Source organism: Trachemys scripta, chromosome 6, assembly GCF_013100865.1.
Source record: "Trachemys scripta elegans isolate TJP31775 chromosome 6, CAS_Tse_1.0, whole genome shotgun sequence".
Lineage (NCBI taxonomy): Eukaryota > Metazoa > Chordata > Testudines > Emydidae > Trachemys > Trachemys scripta.
This window is the reverse complement of record NC_048303.1, coordinates 122,756,785-122,772,175: the sequence shown is the minus strand read 5'-3', so window position 1 is coordinate 122,772,175 and position 15,391 is coordinate 122,756,785. Positions and strand designations below refer to the sequence as shown.

Genomic DNA, 15,391 nt, shown 5'->3' with positions numbered 1-15,391 from the left:
AGCGCGCCCCCCGGCCGGACCCCCCCCTCCCGCCGCGCGCCCTCTTGGAGTGCCCCTGCCCCCCACCCCCTGGAGTGCCCCGCCCCCTCTGCCCTCTCTAGGAGTGCACCCACCCCCCCAGTGCCTCCATCTCCACCTTCCTCTGCCCCTTCTCCCAGAGTGCCCCTGCCCCAAGTACCCCCAGCATCTGCCCCCCTTTGCCCCACCCCTGCAGACTACCCTCGCCCCCTTCTCTTTGCCCCCACTCCTTCGCTCCCCTTTGAGCCTCTATCTCCTGGAATCCTCTCTCTTATTTTGGCCCTTATATTGGACCTGTTTCACTGCCCCCTCCTGCTCTTACCTATCCCCACTCCACCTTGAGTCCCCTTCCCTTATCCCCCCCAACCACCCGCTTTTCACCCTCTCCATTGTTCTCTAAGAAGGAGCAGCTTCAGAGCAAACCCATTTTGAATAGTGTCCCTATTTAAGCCGCTGTCCAGGTGTGGATTTAGAGCAAAAAGAGGCCCCAAGCTCTTCACAATGTATTATTTTTATTGCATTAGCACCCAGAGGCTGCTGTCAGGATTGGAGCCCCATTGTGCTGAGTGCTGTTCAGATATACAGGCAGCCACGGTCTCTGCCCCAAAGTGATTACATTTTAAGGCAATAGGAGTGAGGGAGAGACACCATATAAGTTTCATATACATGCTTAATACAGTTAGGAAAATATGTAATCTTCAGTAGCCCAAGCTTACCCATCATTTGTTGGTCAATGGTCAATTGTCACTTGGTTGATTCAGCTTCTTTTCAAAATTCCTGCAGGACACTGCTTAGCCAAGGTGCCCAGGTATCACAGTGCTCGGGGAGACAGACTGTACATAATGGATGATGTCTGTACAGAACTTTGAAGATAAAAGCCCCGTATATGCGCAAAGTCCAGTGCATAGACATCCAATGTTCCTGGGGAAAAGCAGAGAAATTAGAATTCTGCATGTACAGTTGTACACTATAAAGAGATGGCAATATTAGTCTTGGAGAAAGGGAAGTTATTGGTCAGAAACGTATACAGGGTACAGTTCATGTATATACAAAGGAATACATTCTTATCTAGCTTTGCTTCTGACTCCCAGTAAGGTTAATGGGGCAGTCTAGAGAAAAGACCAAATAGTCAATTTTGCTTCGCTTTAAAAACTGTTGCTCCCATTAGATTAGAGCAACAGAATTAAGTAAATGCCTTCTTTTTTTCGTTTTGTGAACCCAGACTATTGTTGTCCATTACAGTACTTCTTTATGAGAGTGGTGATTAGGTGCCACTATAATACAAATAACTTTCAACTTTTTGTATTATAGTCTTTCTGTTAGAGGTGGAAAGCAACACATCAGGTCAGTTCATGGTGTTGCAATATTAATACCAATATTGGAATTTTTAAATACCAATAGTGCTTACAGGCATTTGGATTTAAACTGCTGTGGTATTTAGTTTTAATTTTAAAAAAAGTTTGTATTAATACAAAATGTTTTACATTTCACTGGAAGTAGGATTGGTTAAAATAATGACAGTATCTAGGAACCACCTTGAATTTTAATCGCCACTTAAATGTCTTAGACATCACATTCATTTAAAACCTTACTACTTTTAGTGAGACAGATAATGAGACTTCATTGAAACCTGAAGTATTGGAATTAAATCCAGCAACTTAAAAGTTATGCAAATGTTTTTCACATCAACAAATTCAAGTAAAAGTTGCTTTATCAAGACGAGTGAGCTTTATCCTTACTTTGCAGGAAATAAATATGTGTATTCTGTCAGCAGTCAGCAAATCACTCGTCTTGCAAGTCATTATATCATTTCATATGAACATCTGTCTGTCATTTTAAATATTTTTGGTATGATGAAGCTCATTTTCCAGTAGACAAGAATGAGAGGCTTATATATTCCATCCAATAATGTGATTTTCTTATTTCAGATTTTGCCTGTGGCCCACACAAAGATACATCCAGATCAGGTATCGTGTATTTAATATTTTGTTATATGTTTATTCTGTCTCTGTGAGTATTAGGATGACATTGCAATTTTACTTCCAGGTTCAGGTTTTTTTTTCCAGTTAAGACATTACAAAACCTTAAATAAAACTGAAACCAGTAATTCATTCTCTAATGGGTGAACTATTGAACTGAGCTGAAGGGACTGAAGTACTAAAGACTTGGTTCTTTAGAGAAAAACATGATTGCTTTATAGATTAGTATATTTCAAGGTCAGAAAGAACCATTAGATTATCTAGTCTGGCCTCCTGTATAACACAGGCCACAGAATTTCACTTTGTTACCTCTGTATTGAGCCCAATAACTTGTCTGACTATAACATCTTCCAGAAAGACATCCAGTCTTGATTTGAAGACATTAAGAGATGGAGAATCTGCCTGCATAATGGAAGTTGGCAGATATTTTAGAAGCTATTTATTTTCCCAAAAATTATCAGTTTAATGGTTAATGTAATCTGTTACCTGCACAAAATTCTCTGTTACTCACACAATCTGTGGGCACCCACCTTTACCCAGTTCCTAGGGTTCAGGCGTAACCCTGTTAATTTAGGCACTCACCCTTACCCTTCTGTGGGCTCAGGGCATAACCTTACACTCTGCGGGGTTGCGGGGTCTTTTACCAGTAATAGCCAACTTAACCTCTGTTTATGAACATTTCCAAAACAGAAGGCACACACTAAACATACAATGCTCACCACTTCCAATAAGGCAGATCAACTTTCTTGTTGGTCAATCAGGATCAGGTCATCTGGGGGACTCCAGTTTCTGCATGGTATGGTTGGCACGGTGTTAAGGTCTGGCAGCTGATCTTGGGGCTGTGTCTTGGAGTTGGTTCCCAAGAACTTCCTTTTGGACCCCAGTTTATATAGTGGAACTTGAGTCCTGCTTAGTTATACCTTAAGCATTTTACTCAAATTTTACTAACCAACCCTAACGTATTGTAACAAAATTCTCTAACCAATCCTAGCCCACCACCTTAATTGATTTACACCTAGCAAAATTAATTATTTAACAGACAGAAACAATCAAAGAATCCGACAGAGATCATACAGACAAAGAATAGAGAAGTGGGGACCATAAAAACAAAACAATAAAGAAATGAGGATTTCACAACCACAACTATTGATAACATTCTGTCTGGCAAGAAATTACTTATCAAACTAAGTTTTCTTTAACCATCTTAAGATCGGTTTCTTTATCTGGTGATGGCGGGTACTATTAGGACAGGATCGCCTTCTTAATAGTCGGCTATTACATTGTTTTAATGTAATTTAGATGGAATCTGAGGATGTGGCTTTTTGCTGCTTAGTTCATGGCTGCTGCCCTCCGAATATGGCTGCAGACAGAGGCCTTAGGCCTTACAATATGACTACAGGAAAAGGCCTTATCCTTACAAATCAAAATAATTTCGAAAGCAATAGGAGAGGCTAAAGAAAATACAATACTAACGTGGTAAATTTAGTTAAATATATACCAAAGACACATGGTTTAAAAAAAAGTAGGAAATCAAAGACGTTCAGTATTAGACTATTTAGGTAGCACATATGAAGGTTCATAGAAATGTCTTTATTTCTATGCTCTTTAGTTGAGGATATAAACTTCCACCTAAAGTTCCTTCCACTCTGGCTAGCATATTCACTTATTGTATGGGTGGAGTTGTAGCTCTTTCATACAAACATTTATTTCCAGGCACAGTACTTAATACCAGGAGTAGTCCCGCTGAAATCATTGGCAAGTTTCACAGCACGAAGCCTTAAAATCTAGTAGTAAGTGCTTGGGGGATTGAACCTTAGTATAGTTCAAAATAGGGTACCAAATTGGTGTTGTCCCTCGTTTTCCCTGTAGAGAGCAGGCAGGGAGTATTGCCCATGATTATAGTGTAAAAAGCTTTCCCTGGTGGAGTTACTTCTCAGGTACTCTCCATTGGGCTAGAATAGGAGGATCTGTATTTCAAAATGCATGCTCTTCCATGTTTTGCTAATGGAGACATCTATAAAAATAACCCCTTATCCTTTAAATATGTGTGTAACTTCACTTGTGATTAGTCCCATTAATATCAGTGTGACCAGTCGCATAAGCAGAGTTATGTATCTGCATGAGTGTTGGTAGGATAAGGTGCTTAGTATGAAAAGCATATTGCAGAATATCTAAGAATTGCAGTTAGCAAATAGTCTAGGCACACATCCTTTTGTAATACTTTTGAGATGAAATAATTTCTATCCAGTAGGCTTGTACTTTTCACCATACTATACCTCCAATTATCTCCAATATTGTTTGTACAAAATTGGCAGTTAAATTAAATTAATGGAGCTATCCCATCTCCTAGAACTGGAAGGGACCTTGAAAGGTCATCGAGTCCAGCCCCCTGCCTTCACTAGCAGGACCAAGTACTGATTTTGCCCCAGATCCCCAAGTGGCCCCCTCAAGGATTGAACTCACAACCCTGGGTGGTTTAGCAGGCCAATGCTCAAACCACTGAGCTATCCCTCCCCCCCATGTCCCCCTTTTGTACAAATCTGTTTTTGGGATGAAACAAGTTATGACAGCAAAACAAAGTTAAGCTTAACATTTATTAAGTGATCTCTTGAGTTAGATCTTTCTTTAGCCTGCAATTAGATCAGTGCAAGCAGACCCTTGTGTCTGCATGGAGCTTTAAGCCAAGAAATAGGTTCTCTGAGGTAAGATAATGCAAGTACATTGGTACCTAACCATTAGATGCCTAGTCAGAAAAAAAACTTAAGGCTAAATTTAAATAATTATTGATGTAAAGATGGTTTTTCAGATCAGAAATTCACTCTAAAGTCATACATTCGTTAAGAAGATCTGCAAGATGTATTTGCATTAAAGAAAAGGTCAACTATGTTCTTTCCATATAAGTTAAGATAATTTAATGGAGGAGATTCTGACGCTGACGTCCCAAGGTAAAGTGCAGTGCCTGTCAGAGAGTTTGATTCTGTACCCGTTGAGCTCAGGGTTGGGTTGCCATTGAATTCAGCATGTTCAGGATTAGGCCCATTACAAGCAGGACAGGGCCATTGATGAGAAAGCACACGACAGGGCAACTAACGTGTCAAAGGGTATTTTGTTTGCTGGAGGTGTTAGTAAAGTTAGCTATAGAACTCGCCACTTAAAAGAAAGGGAAAGAATACAAGTGTACGTTTATCAAAAGGGTGGGTTAAAGACAGTAAATTATGTAAAATAATGGGAATGCAGAGTACCAGGACAGGATAGCTACTAATGCAGAAAAAATGGACTTAATCAATAGAGGCAGATGCAAAAGTGGCTGGAAAAGTGGGTGGAAATACTGCAATTGTAAAGCCTTAACATTCCCAAAGGATACGCCTCCTCCAGGAGAGTACTATCCTTCAAGAAAGGAAGAATTTTAAGGCTCCAGGATTGCAGAAGAGTCAGCTGTAGATCAACAGGCCCAAATTCCTCTCCTTCACTGATGTGAATATCAATAAACTATTAAGTCAACGGAGTTTTGCCAGATTTACAGAATTGTAACTAAGGGCAATATTTGGCCATAAGTGTAAGTAGAAGGAAACCAAGTTTTAGTTTTTTGGGGAAGTAGAGATATAGCTGCTAAATCAGTTCTTGGACTTTGAATACTAGGGTTTAGGTTGTTAATTAACATTTCCTTGGTTTAGAAAATGATTTGCCCTTACATCAGATGGTCTGGTCTTCTGTTCTTCTGTACAGAGCGGTGAGCAAATGAGGCCTAGCAGTTCAGGTTGTAAAGACATATTTAGCATTTTATTGTCTTTAGATTAGAGAGCTCAAAATTGAACCATAATGAAAACAGACTTTCTGGATAGATCTGTGTAGTGTCAGCATCGTCAAACTTTTATAGCAAGAACCACATTTTAATAAAGATGTCTTATTACACTTCCCCTCCCACTCAGCCACACTATATTCCTTAGGCAACTGCAGCAAATTACTTCTATTGAAGATGCATTAAATAACTTAACTGGCTAAATATATGTTAACAGTAGGAAATAAGGTAGAGGAACCAGCAATACATGACCAGCAGGTTCTGGGGTCCTCATTTGACAGTTTGGGGGCCTCTGGCCTCTTGCATCCCTACTTCATCTTTCACATACTGGAATCAAGTCACTGAAAGGAAACATGTCTGAGGCTTCTGAAGAATGCCTGCCCCAAATTCCAGCTTTGGGAAGTTTTGAATAGGGATATTTGCTGGTCAAAACCTCTCAGAAATAGTGTCATGTCACAGTGACCAGAGGCATCATGGTCTAGTGAATCAGATACTAGGCTGGAAGTCAGGAGACCTAGAACCTATTCTCAGTTCTATTACTGCCCTTGGGCAAGTTACTCCACCTCCATGTCTGTCTCCTTTTCTACCCTTTATCTCGTCTATTTAGACTGTAACTCTGCCAGGGACTGTCTCACTATGTCTCCATACAGTGCCTAGTGTATGGACACCATAAGGGTTAGTGAAATAATTATGGCAGTATGTGAAGTTGAAGCGCCTGCAGTAGTTAAGAAATTGTTGGATGTAAGGATCAATCCATATGTTTTCACACAATGTCACAGAGGTCATGATGCTATAGCAACAAGTAAAGTGACAAGTCGTTGCCACGCAGAGCTTGTGTTCCAAGTTAGACATACAGTTTATAACAGCAGAGAGATGATTATCAGTATGTATCCATCCTATTAGTTATCTTTCATCATCACCATCATCATGTTCCTATTACGCCACTGGCGTTTAGGGCAGCGATGAAGCTCCTCCACTCCTGTCTGTTTCTGGCAAGTCTTTTGATGGTTCCCCAGCTGTGCCCCAGGTTTTTCAGCTCGGCTTCCACAGCTCTTCGCCATGTTGTTTTCGGGCAGCCTTGTTTTTGCTTGCCTTCAGGTGTCCATCTTATTGCTACTCTGGTGATGGAATCAGTTTCCATCTGAAGCACATGACTGATCCATCTCCAACGCCTCCTGGCAGTGATGGTGCTCAGATCCTCTTGGCTTCACTGTGTCAATAGATCTTGGTTTGAGATTGTTCTGGATCAAAAGATATGGAGGATTTTTTTTGAGGCAGGTTGTATGGAATAAAGACAGTTTGGACATGTCATATTTTCTCATTCCCCAGCATTCTGCACTATAAAGTAGTGTTGAAAGTACAGCACTCTGGTAAATCTTGAGTTTGGTTTTGGTGTTGTATTTTGATGATTTCCAGACAGTTATCTTTCAGGGTTTTTTAAAAAGCTAATCCTATAAATTAAAATATGGTAGCAATGTGCAGAATGACAGGTTAGATGTCAGTAAAAGAAACCATTCCTATAGCTCTTAACCATTTCACTGCACTCAGAAACTGTAATCTAAGTAATCCCCAAAACCCTAATGATATCTTCAATTCAGCTAACAAATATATTTCATTAAATCAGTGTAGGATCATCCTAGCACAGGTAATAATACCAGGCTCTTGTATAGCACTTTTCACCAGTAAAACTCAAAGTGCTTTATGAAGATAATTATCATTGTCCCCCTTTCATAGATGTGGAAATGGAGGCACAGAGAGGTGTAGTAATTTACAAAGGATACACAATAGGCCAGCTTGATTAATAGTTACACTTCTTTAACTGTGAACACAAGTGATTGTCTTCCCCCTTAAAAGTGAGCAGTACCAAAACCCTAGACATTTGTTTAGCAATGGTTCCTATTTTTATTTGGCATACCACAGCCTGGCACATCTTATGCAGGCATCTAGGTAATTGGAGCAGAATTCCGGAAGGCTTACAAGTGTCTGATAAGCTCACTACTCTGTTTTGTGGTACTGTATGGATGATAAATCAGAAAATGGAAATGGTTGGAAGAAATCTATATTTTAGCAGGCAAGATGTTCTCAAAAATTTATTCTGCACTGTGAAATTATGACTTGTTTACAGATATTGCTAGTGATTTTAGAGTAACATTCCTCACCTCTATATTTTGCAATGATGTGCTTTTTCTATTAATAACACTGTATTTTATTTCAGAAACTAGGTGAAAGTGTTCAACAGCTTCTACTAACGAAAATTGCAGTCTACCTGATGACTTTTTTAATAGTAACAGTGGCTTGGGCAGCACATGTAAGGTATGAAAAGGGGGAACATTTTTTTGTCTAATTCTTTCTAGGAAGCTAAAGCAAGGTTAGTTTAGTGGAAGTGAGTGACCAGAGATGCTATGTCACATTTTTCTGGAAATTTGCCGTGAGCGTCCTGATAGAATGTTTTGATTATAGCCAAAGAGGATTAAAATATTTGATATTAAGCCATCTTTGTGTAATGGTTTTTAAAGCTACAGAAACCATAAGATAAGAGATGTTTGGGAAATTTTTTTTAGATAATATTGGCAGAAGGTACAAAAATTCCTTGTACAGTATCACCAACACGTCTGACCCGCCACAGTAGCAGCAAAGTAAAGGAAAATAAATACTGTATCTTTAAAGTCAAGCTATTTTAGGTTTGTAGACAGTAAAATATACAAGTTGTTCCATTAAAAATATAATTTCTAACATATATAGTTAGAGGAATTCAAACAGCAGAATTGGTCTAGAGCTTATGTTTGTCCTTTCCAATGCATACAACATCACTTCTCTCCCCAACAGCATATTCTTTAAAACTGAGTGAGAGATTGGTGAATCTGCATTTTATAGGGGGTACAGACTGTGCCCCTTTCCAGCATGCTTTGTTAAAAGGAAATTGACAAGGAAGCCTTTCCCTTGTCTTCTCTTTCTTCTCTCTTCCACTCCAACCATCTGAGCTTCTTTTCTAATTGAGGGCAGGTTAGCTGGAGTTTATTTCCTAATTTTGTCTAAACAAAACCAGTTTTCTTTGATTTGGCACTGCTCAAGATAAAGAAGAACCATAACCCCCTCTCTTTTCCCTCCCCCCACCCCCAAGGCTTGAACAGATTGGGAGGGGAATAAAACTACAGTTTGTCCTATTTTTCCCCCAATGCTTTTTCCTAATTTCTCAGGGTACATCTACACTACAGGGGGAGGTCGATTTAAGATACGCAAATTCAGCTACGTGAATAGCGTAGCTGAATTTGACGTATCGCAGCCGACTTACCCCGCTGTGAGGACAGCGGCAAAATCGACTTCTGCGGCTTTCTGTCGGCGGCGCTTACTACCACCTCTGCTGGTGGAGTAAGAGCGCCGATTCGGGGATCGATTGTCGCGTCCCAACGGGACGCGATAAATCGATCCCCGAGAGGTCGATTTCTACCCGCTGATTCAGGCGGGTAGTGTAGACCTAGCCTCAGTGATGTACTGTACATATTTACAGTAACTAAGTAGCAATGAAAATAACTTGATTCAACTGCTTGTTTTTCTAGTGATATTCGCTTAGTGAAATAACTGCAGTTTGTCTTACCTGAGGCTTCGATACCATCATAATTGGCACTTTTTGAATGCGTATAAAAAGTAAAACTTATTACTAAACCTTTTTAGATTATCATCTTTTAGGAAGGCTACAAAATGAATACTATGTGGGCGAAGAAAACATGGGTTGAATAAATATCTAATTTCTCAAATTACGAGATGCTAAAATCTTCCCTTTCAAATGGAGAAATTTAACAAGATTTGATTTCCTCTGGCTCATCTGTAATACTTTGCCTATAAAATGACTACAACTACAGAATGCTTGGTTGGGCATTTTTTCCAATGCCATATCTTTATTTAAACCAGCCATTTCAATCTAGTCATGATGAATGGATGCAAGGTCTTGGAACAGATTTTGAAAGAGAAAATAGTTAAGGACATAGAAGTAATTGGGATAAAATACAAAATAATTTTACAAAAGGTAGATTGCGCCAAACCAACCTTATCTCTTTTTTTGAGAAGATAACTTATTTTTTAGACAAAGGAAATGCAGCAGATCTAATCTTCCTGATTTCAGTAAATCATTTGATACAGTTTCACACAAGAAATTATTAAATTGGAGAATATGGGGATTAATACGAGAATTAAAAGGTGGGTAAGGTGCTGGTTAACGGGGAGACTACAGTGGGTAATACTGAAAGGTAAGCTTTCAAATTGAAGGGAGTCTACTAGTGGAGTTCCTCAGGGATCGGTCTTGGAACCAGTCTTATTTAACATTTTTATTACTGACCTTGGCACATAAAGTGGGATTGTGCTAATAAAATGTGTGAATTACATAAAGTTGGGAGGTATTGCCATTACGGAGGAGGACCTGAATATCATACAATAAGATTTGGATGACTTTGAAAACCGAAGTAATCCAAATGGGATGAAATTTTATAGTTCAAAGGGCAAGGTCATGCACTTAGGGACTAACAACAAGAATTTTTGCTATAAACTGGAAATTTACCAGTTGGAAACAACAGAAGAACTTTCTCCTGAAAGTCCTGAGTGTATTGGTTGATCACAGGCTGACTCTGAGCTGCCACTGTGATGCGGCTGTGAAAAAGGATTATGCAGTCCTAGGACACGTCAGGCGAGGTATTTGCAGTAGAGAGAGAGAAGTGTTGGTATCCTTATACCAGGCACTGGTGAGACCTCACCTGGAATGCTTTGGGCAATTTTGGTCTCCCATGTTTAAGAAACATGAATTCAAACCGGAACAGGTACAGAGAAGGGCTACTAGGATGGTCAGAGGAATAGAGAACCTACCTTACGGAGGAGACTTAAGGGGCTTAGCTTGTTTAGCTAACCAAATGAAGGCTGACGGAAGAGATGTTTGCTCTCTATAAATACATCAGAGAGGGAGAGGAGTTATTTCAGGTAAGGGCCAATGCTGGTACAAGAACAAATGGCTATAAACTGGCCATCAACAAATTCAGGCTTGAAATTAGATAAAAGTTTCAAACCATCAGAGGAGTGAAGTTCTGGAACAGCCTTCCAAGGGGAACAGTGGGGGCAAAAAACCTAACTGGATTCAAGACTGAGTTTTATGGAGGGGATGGTATGGTCTGATGAGGTTGCCTATTGTAGCATGTGGCCCATCTGCTAGTAGCAAAAATCCCCAACAGCCAGAGATGGGACACGAGATGGGGAGGTCTCTGGGTTACTGCAGTGAATTCTTTCCCAGGTGTCTGGCTGATGGGTCTCACCCACGTGCTCAGGGTCTAACTGATCGTCGTATTTAGGGTCCAGAATGAATTTTCCCCCAGGTCAGACTGGCGAAGTGATCTCACAAAACTGGGTGACTGGGCAACAAAATGGCAGATGAAAGTCAATGTTGATAAATGCAAAGTCATGCACTCTGGAAAACACAATCCTGACTGTACATACAAAATCATGGGGTCTAAATTAGCTGTTACCACTCAAGAAAGATCTTGGAGTCATTGTGGAGAGTGCTCTGAAAACATCTGCACAATGTCTAGTGGCAGTCAAAAAAGCTAACAATGTTAGGAACCATTGGGAAAGTAATAGATAATAAGACAGAAAATGTCATCATGCCTCTGTATAAATCTGTAATATACCCACAGCTGGAAACCAATAGTTTCTGTTGACCATGCCATCTCAAAAAGGATATATTAGAATTGGAAAAGGTGCAGAGAAGGGCAACAAAAATGATTAGGGGTATGGATCGGCTTCCGTATGAGGAGATATTAATAAGACTGGGACTTTACAGCTTGGAAAAGAGAAGACTAAGGGGGGGATATGATAGAGATCTATAAAATCTTGGTGACTGACTTCTCCAGGGTGCAACCTGGAACTGGGGTACGGTTGAGCCCTGTCTCAGCAGCCTGGGTTCCCTCCCGCAGACCCCTCCCAGTCCTGCATTCGCACAAACATTTACACAGGCAGGGACATACCCAGCTGCAGTTACATGAATGCCTTTGCCAGTCACTCATGAACCAACAATAGAGAGACTTCAGCCCCCAGCCTAGGACCCCAGAGCTGTACAGTCTTACCCTGATCAGAAGCCTAACCAGTGTAAGTTATTACTCAGTCCGCCCCTCCCTCATCGTGTAGAGGACAACGCACCAGCCCCTGTTCCTGAGCAGATTTCAAAGAACCGTTGCACTTCAAAGAACACACTGTTTTTAGGTTAAAAAATATAAAACCGATTTATTAACTACAGACAGATTTTAAGTGATTATAAATAATAGCTTACAGATCAAAGTTGGTTACCTAAGAAATAAACAAAATCGCAATCTAAGTTCTATATACTAGACAGGATTTGAATCGAGCAGTATCTCACCCTGATAGTAGTACAAGCAGTTTGTAGATCTTTCATACCCAGGCTGGGATCCCTTCTTTCCTGCCTGGGACCATCCCCCGTTCTGTCTTTGTTTCTCAGGTGCTTCCAGGTGTTGAGTTGTGCGGGGGGTGAGGCCAAGTGATGATGTTGCTTCCCCCCTTTATAGCTTCTGCCATGTAGAGGGAACTTCTTTGTTCCAAGCAAAGTCCCCAGCAGTTTGTGGAAAAGTACAAGCACAAGATGGAATCCAGTATAAGGAGGCCCAGATTGGTATGCCAGAGGGTTCAGCCGTACCCCAGTTCCAGGTTGCCCCCCGAGAAGTCCGTCACGCTTGACTGGCATGGAAAAAATGAATAAGGAAGTGTTATTACTCCTTCACATAACACAAGAATCAGGGATTGCCCAATGAAATTAATAGACAGCCGGTTTAAAACAAAAAGGAAATACTTTCCTTACACAATGCACAGTCAACCTGTGGAACTCGTTGTTGGGTGATGTTACAATTTTGGCCTTCGCAACAGGGTCCAAAAAAGAACTAGATAATTTAACAGAGGACAGGTCCATAAATGGCTGTTAGCCAGGATGGTCTGGGACACAACCCCATGCTCTGAGTGTCCCTAGCCTCTCTTTCCCAGAAGCTGGGAGTGGACGACGGGATGGATCACTTGATGATCACCTGTTCTGTTCATTCCTTCTGAAGCATCTGGCATTGGCCAGTGTTGGAAGATGGGATATTGGGCTAGATGGACCATTGGTCTGACCCAGTATAGCCGTTCTTATGTTGTTAATAAGTTAAGGAACAGTTTGTGGGAGGACCTTTGTTCAGTGATCAGTATACTTTATAGATTAATAAAGGAATACAATAAAATTAAACCTACAGACATTAAAAAAAATATTTAACCTATTAACCTTGCTTTTTTTATTCTAAGTAAAATGCAATGAGAACCAGAATAATTCCACCCTCCCCAAAGCCAAATGTAGGGGGGGGAATAATCTAAACTGGTTTTCATGCACTTTCTGAGACTGATGAATTTAACAAAACCTCATAATCTGGGTCTACTTTGAAAAATGACTCAAATGCTATTCAGAGATCTCAAAGATTTCCAGATGAAACTTGCTCTATTTGCAAATTTATTCTAACTGCCACACCTGCAAATTTATTTTGGAATATGTACATCAGTCTGGCTTCTTTCTGGTTCGTGCATCACCAGTAAACAAAGTTTCTGTTGGTGAAAATTTGCCTGTGTTTCACATTTGAGCAACACCGTTGTCTGCAGTGGAATTTCACGAGTTTAAATGAGTACAGACTATGACACTACAGTCAGAGTTTTAGGGCCACTTAAGCACGAGTAGATCCATTGACTTCAGTGGGGTTACTCACATGTTTGCACGATTATGGCCTCAGTTAATAATTTTGTTGATGTGAGAGTCAATAAAGTTCAGCTCACTTTTTCACATCTGTATTGGCTCTGCAGCAGTAGTGAAAATGTATTTCAGTAAACAAATATGATTCAGAATGACATAAGAAACATCCGTAGAGTAAGAAAATGCCCATTTTACATAGTCTCCTTTCTGACCCAACTGCCCTTTAAAAATTAGAAAGCGATGATTCACTAATAACCACCCCTTCAGCAATTGAATTTGGATTTCTTTATCTAGCATTTTTATTTTCTTAATAAACAAATATTTTTATGTTTCAGATCATCAGATACCTGTTTTTTCTGTCAGACAGATATTTATTGCTAGTTGCCACTGCTGCTTATTATATAAATTGCCGAACACTGGAAATGTGTTTACGATATAATGTTATCAATGCCTATTTTTATAAGTAGGTTGGTTCATGACCTTTTGTCTTGTTTTTGCAGGCTGTTTCAGGTGATAGAACTTATAGATGATGTTCTTGCCCTTCTAAATTTGGTGAGTCTCTATCAATCATAGTTGAACCAACAAATGCAGGTTGAGATGTATAAAGGCTGATAGAGCTACGCTTTTAGTTATATTTGTATCCAGATACTGTCAACAAAGGTCTTTTTAATCTGAGTAGTTTAAATTGGCCAAATAGGAAAACAGTCAGAATCATGCAGTTTAATTTCCCTTTTCTGTAAGGCAGAGAAGGGCAAACTACGGCCCATGGGCTGGATCCGGCCCGTCAGGGCTTTCAATCCAGCCCGCGGGATTGCCAGCCCCATGGCGCAGCTGGGCTAAGGCAGGCTCCCTGCCTGCCCTGGCCCTGTGCCGCTTCCAGAAGCATCCGGTACCACATCCCTGCGGTCTCTGGGGGATGGGGACAGAGGGCTCCGTGCACTGCCCTCACCTGCAGGCACCGCTCCCCACAGCTCCCATTGGCCGGGAATAGGGAACCATGGCCAATGCGAGCTTCAGGGGTGGTACCCACAGGTGAGGGCAGCGGCGGCGGAGCCGCATGTCCCATCCCATCCCCAGGAGCCACTGCTGGACATGCTGGCCACTTGCGGGAGCAGCGCTGGGCCAGGGCAGGCAGGGAGCCTGCCTTAGCCCTGCTGTGCGCTGCTGCCACCCCGGAGTCGCTCAAAGTAAGCAGCGCCGGGCCGGAGCCCACACCTCTTGCACCCCTGCCCTAAGTCCTCTGCTACACCCTGCACCCCTCCTGCACCCCAGTCCCTTGCCCTGAGCCCCTTCCTGCACACCACACCCCCCACACACCTCGAACTCCATCCCGCCCCCCTGCCCCAGCCCTACATTCGTGGCCCTGCATGCAATTTCCCCATCCAGGGATGTGGCCCTCGGGCCAAAAAGTTTGTCCACCCTGCTATAAGGGAAACTGAAATTGCCTAGAGAAATTCAGCCATGAGCTGAAGAAATGTTTAGTAGCAGGTTAGTCTGGAGTGCACGTGAGGTAAGTCAAGAGGGGAATTCTGAAGGAAGCTCTTGTCTCTAGTGGTCTATATGCTGGCTGGACTCCTAGCTCTGCATAGAAGAAATGAGCCCAAACTGCAGAAATCAGGATTTCACCTTGTCCAATGCCCTGAGAGTGGGTTTAGATCACAGGTAATGGCTTGGAGCCGATTTCTATTTAGTTTTTTCAAAAACTCATATTTAAATATGAATATTTGAAGTACAGGATTAATTGTAGATTTTTTTAAAGCTGTCTACTACTGAGTGACCACTTGGGTTCTTGAACCATTTTAATGAGCTTTACATTTATCCTAAATCTTATTTTAGTTT

At 41.2% G+C, this 15,391-nt stretch overlaps 1 protein-coding gene across 1 annotated transcript in view; it reads left to right on the top strand.

The window, feature by feature from the left end:
* Nucleotides 1–1,946: 1,946 nt before the first annotated feature.
* TMEM175 (transmembrane protein 175) overlaps nucleotides 1,947–15,391 on the top strand; it is a gene marked incomplete at its 5' end in the record, with an annotated part of 37,362 nt that continues 23,917 nt past the window's right edge. Inside the window, 3 exon segments of the mRNA XM_034773160.1 lie at nucleotides 1,947–1,985; nucleotides 8,012–8,109; nucleotides 14,053–14,104. Of these exon segments, the coding sequence (XP_034629051.1) occupies nucleotides 1,947–1,985; nucleotides 8,012–8,109; nucleotides 14,053–14,104 (189 nt within the window).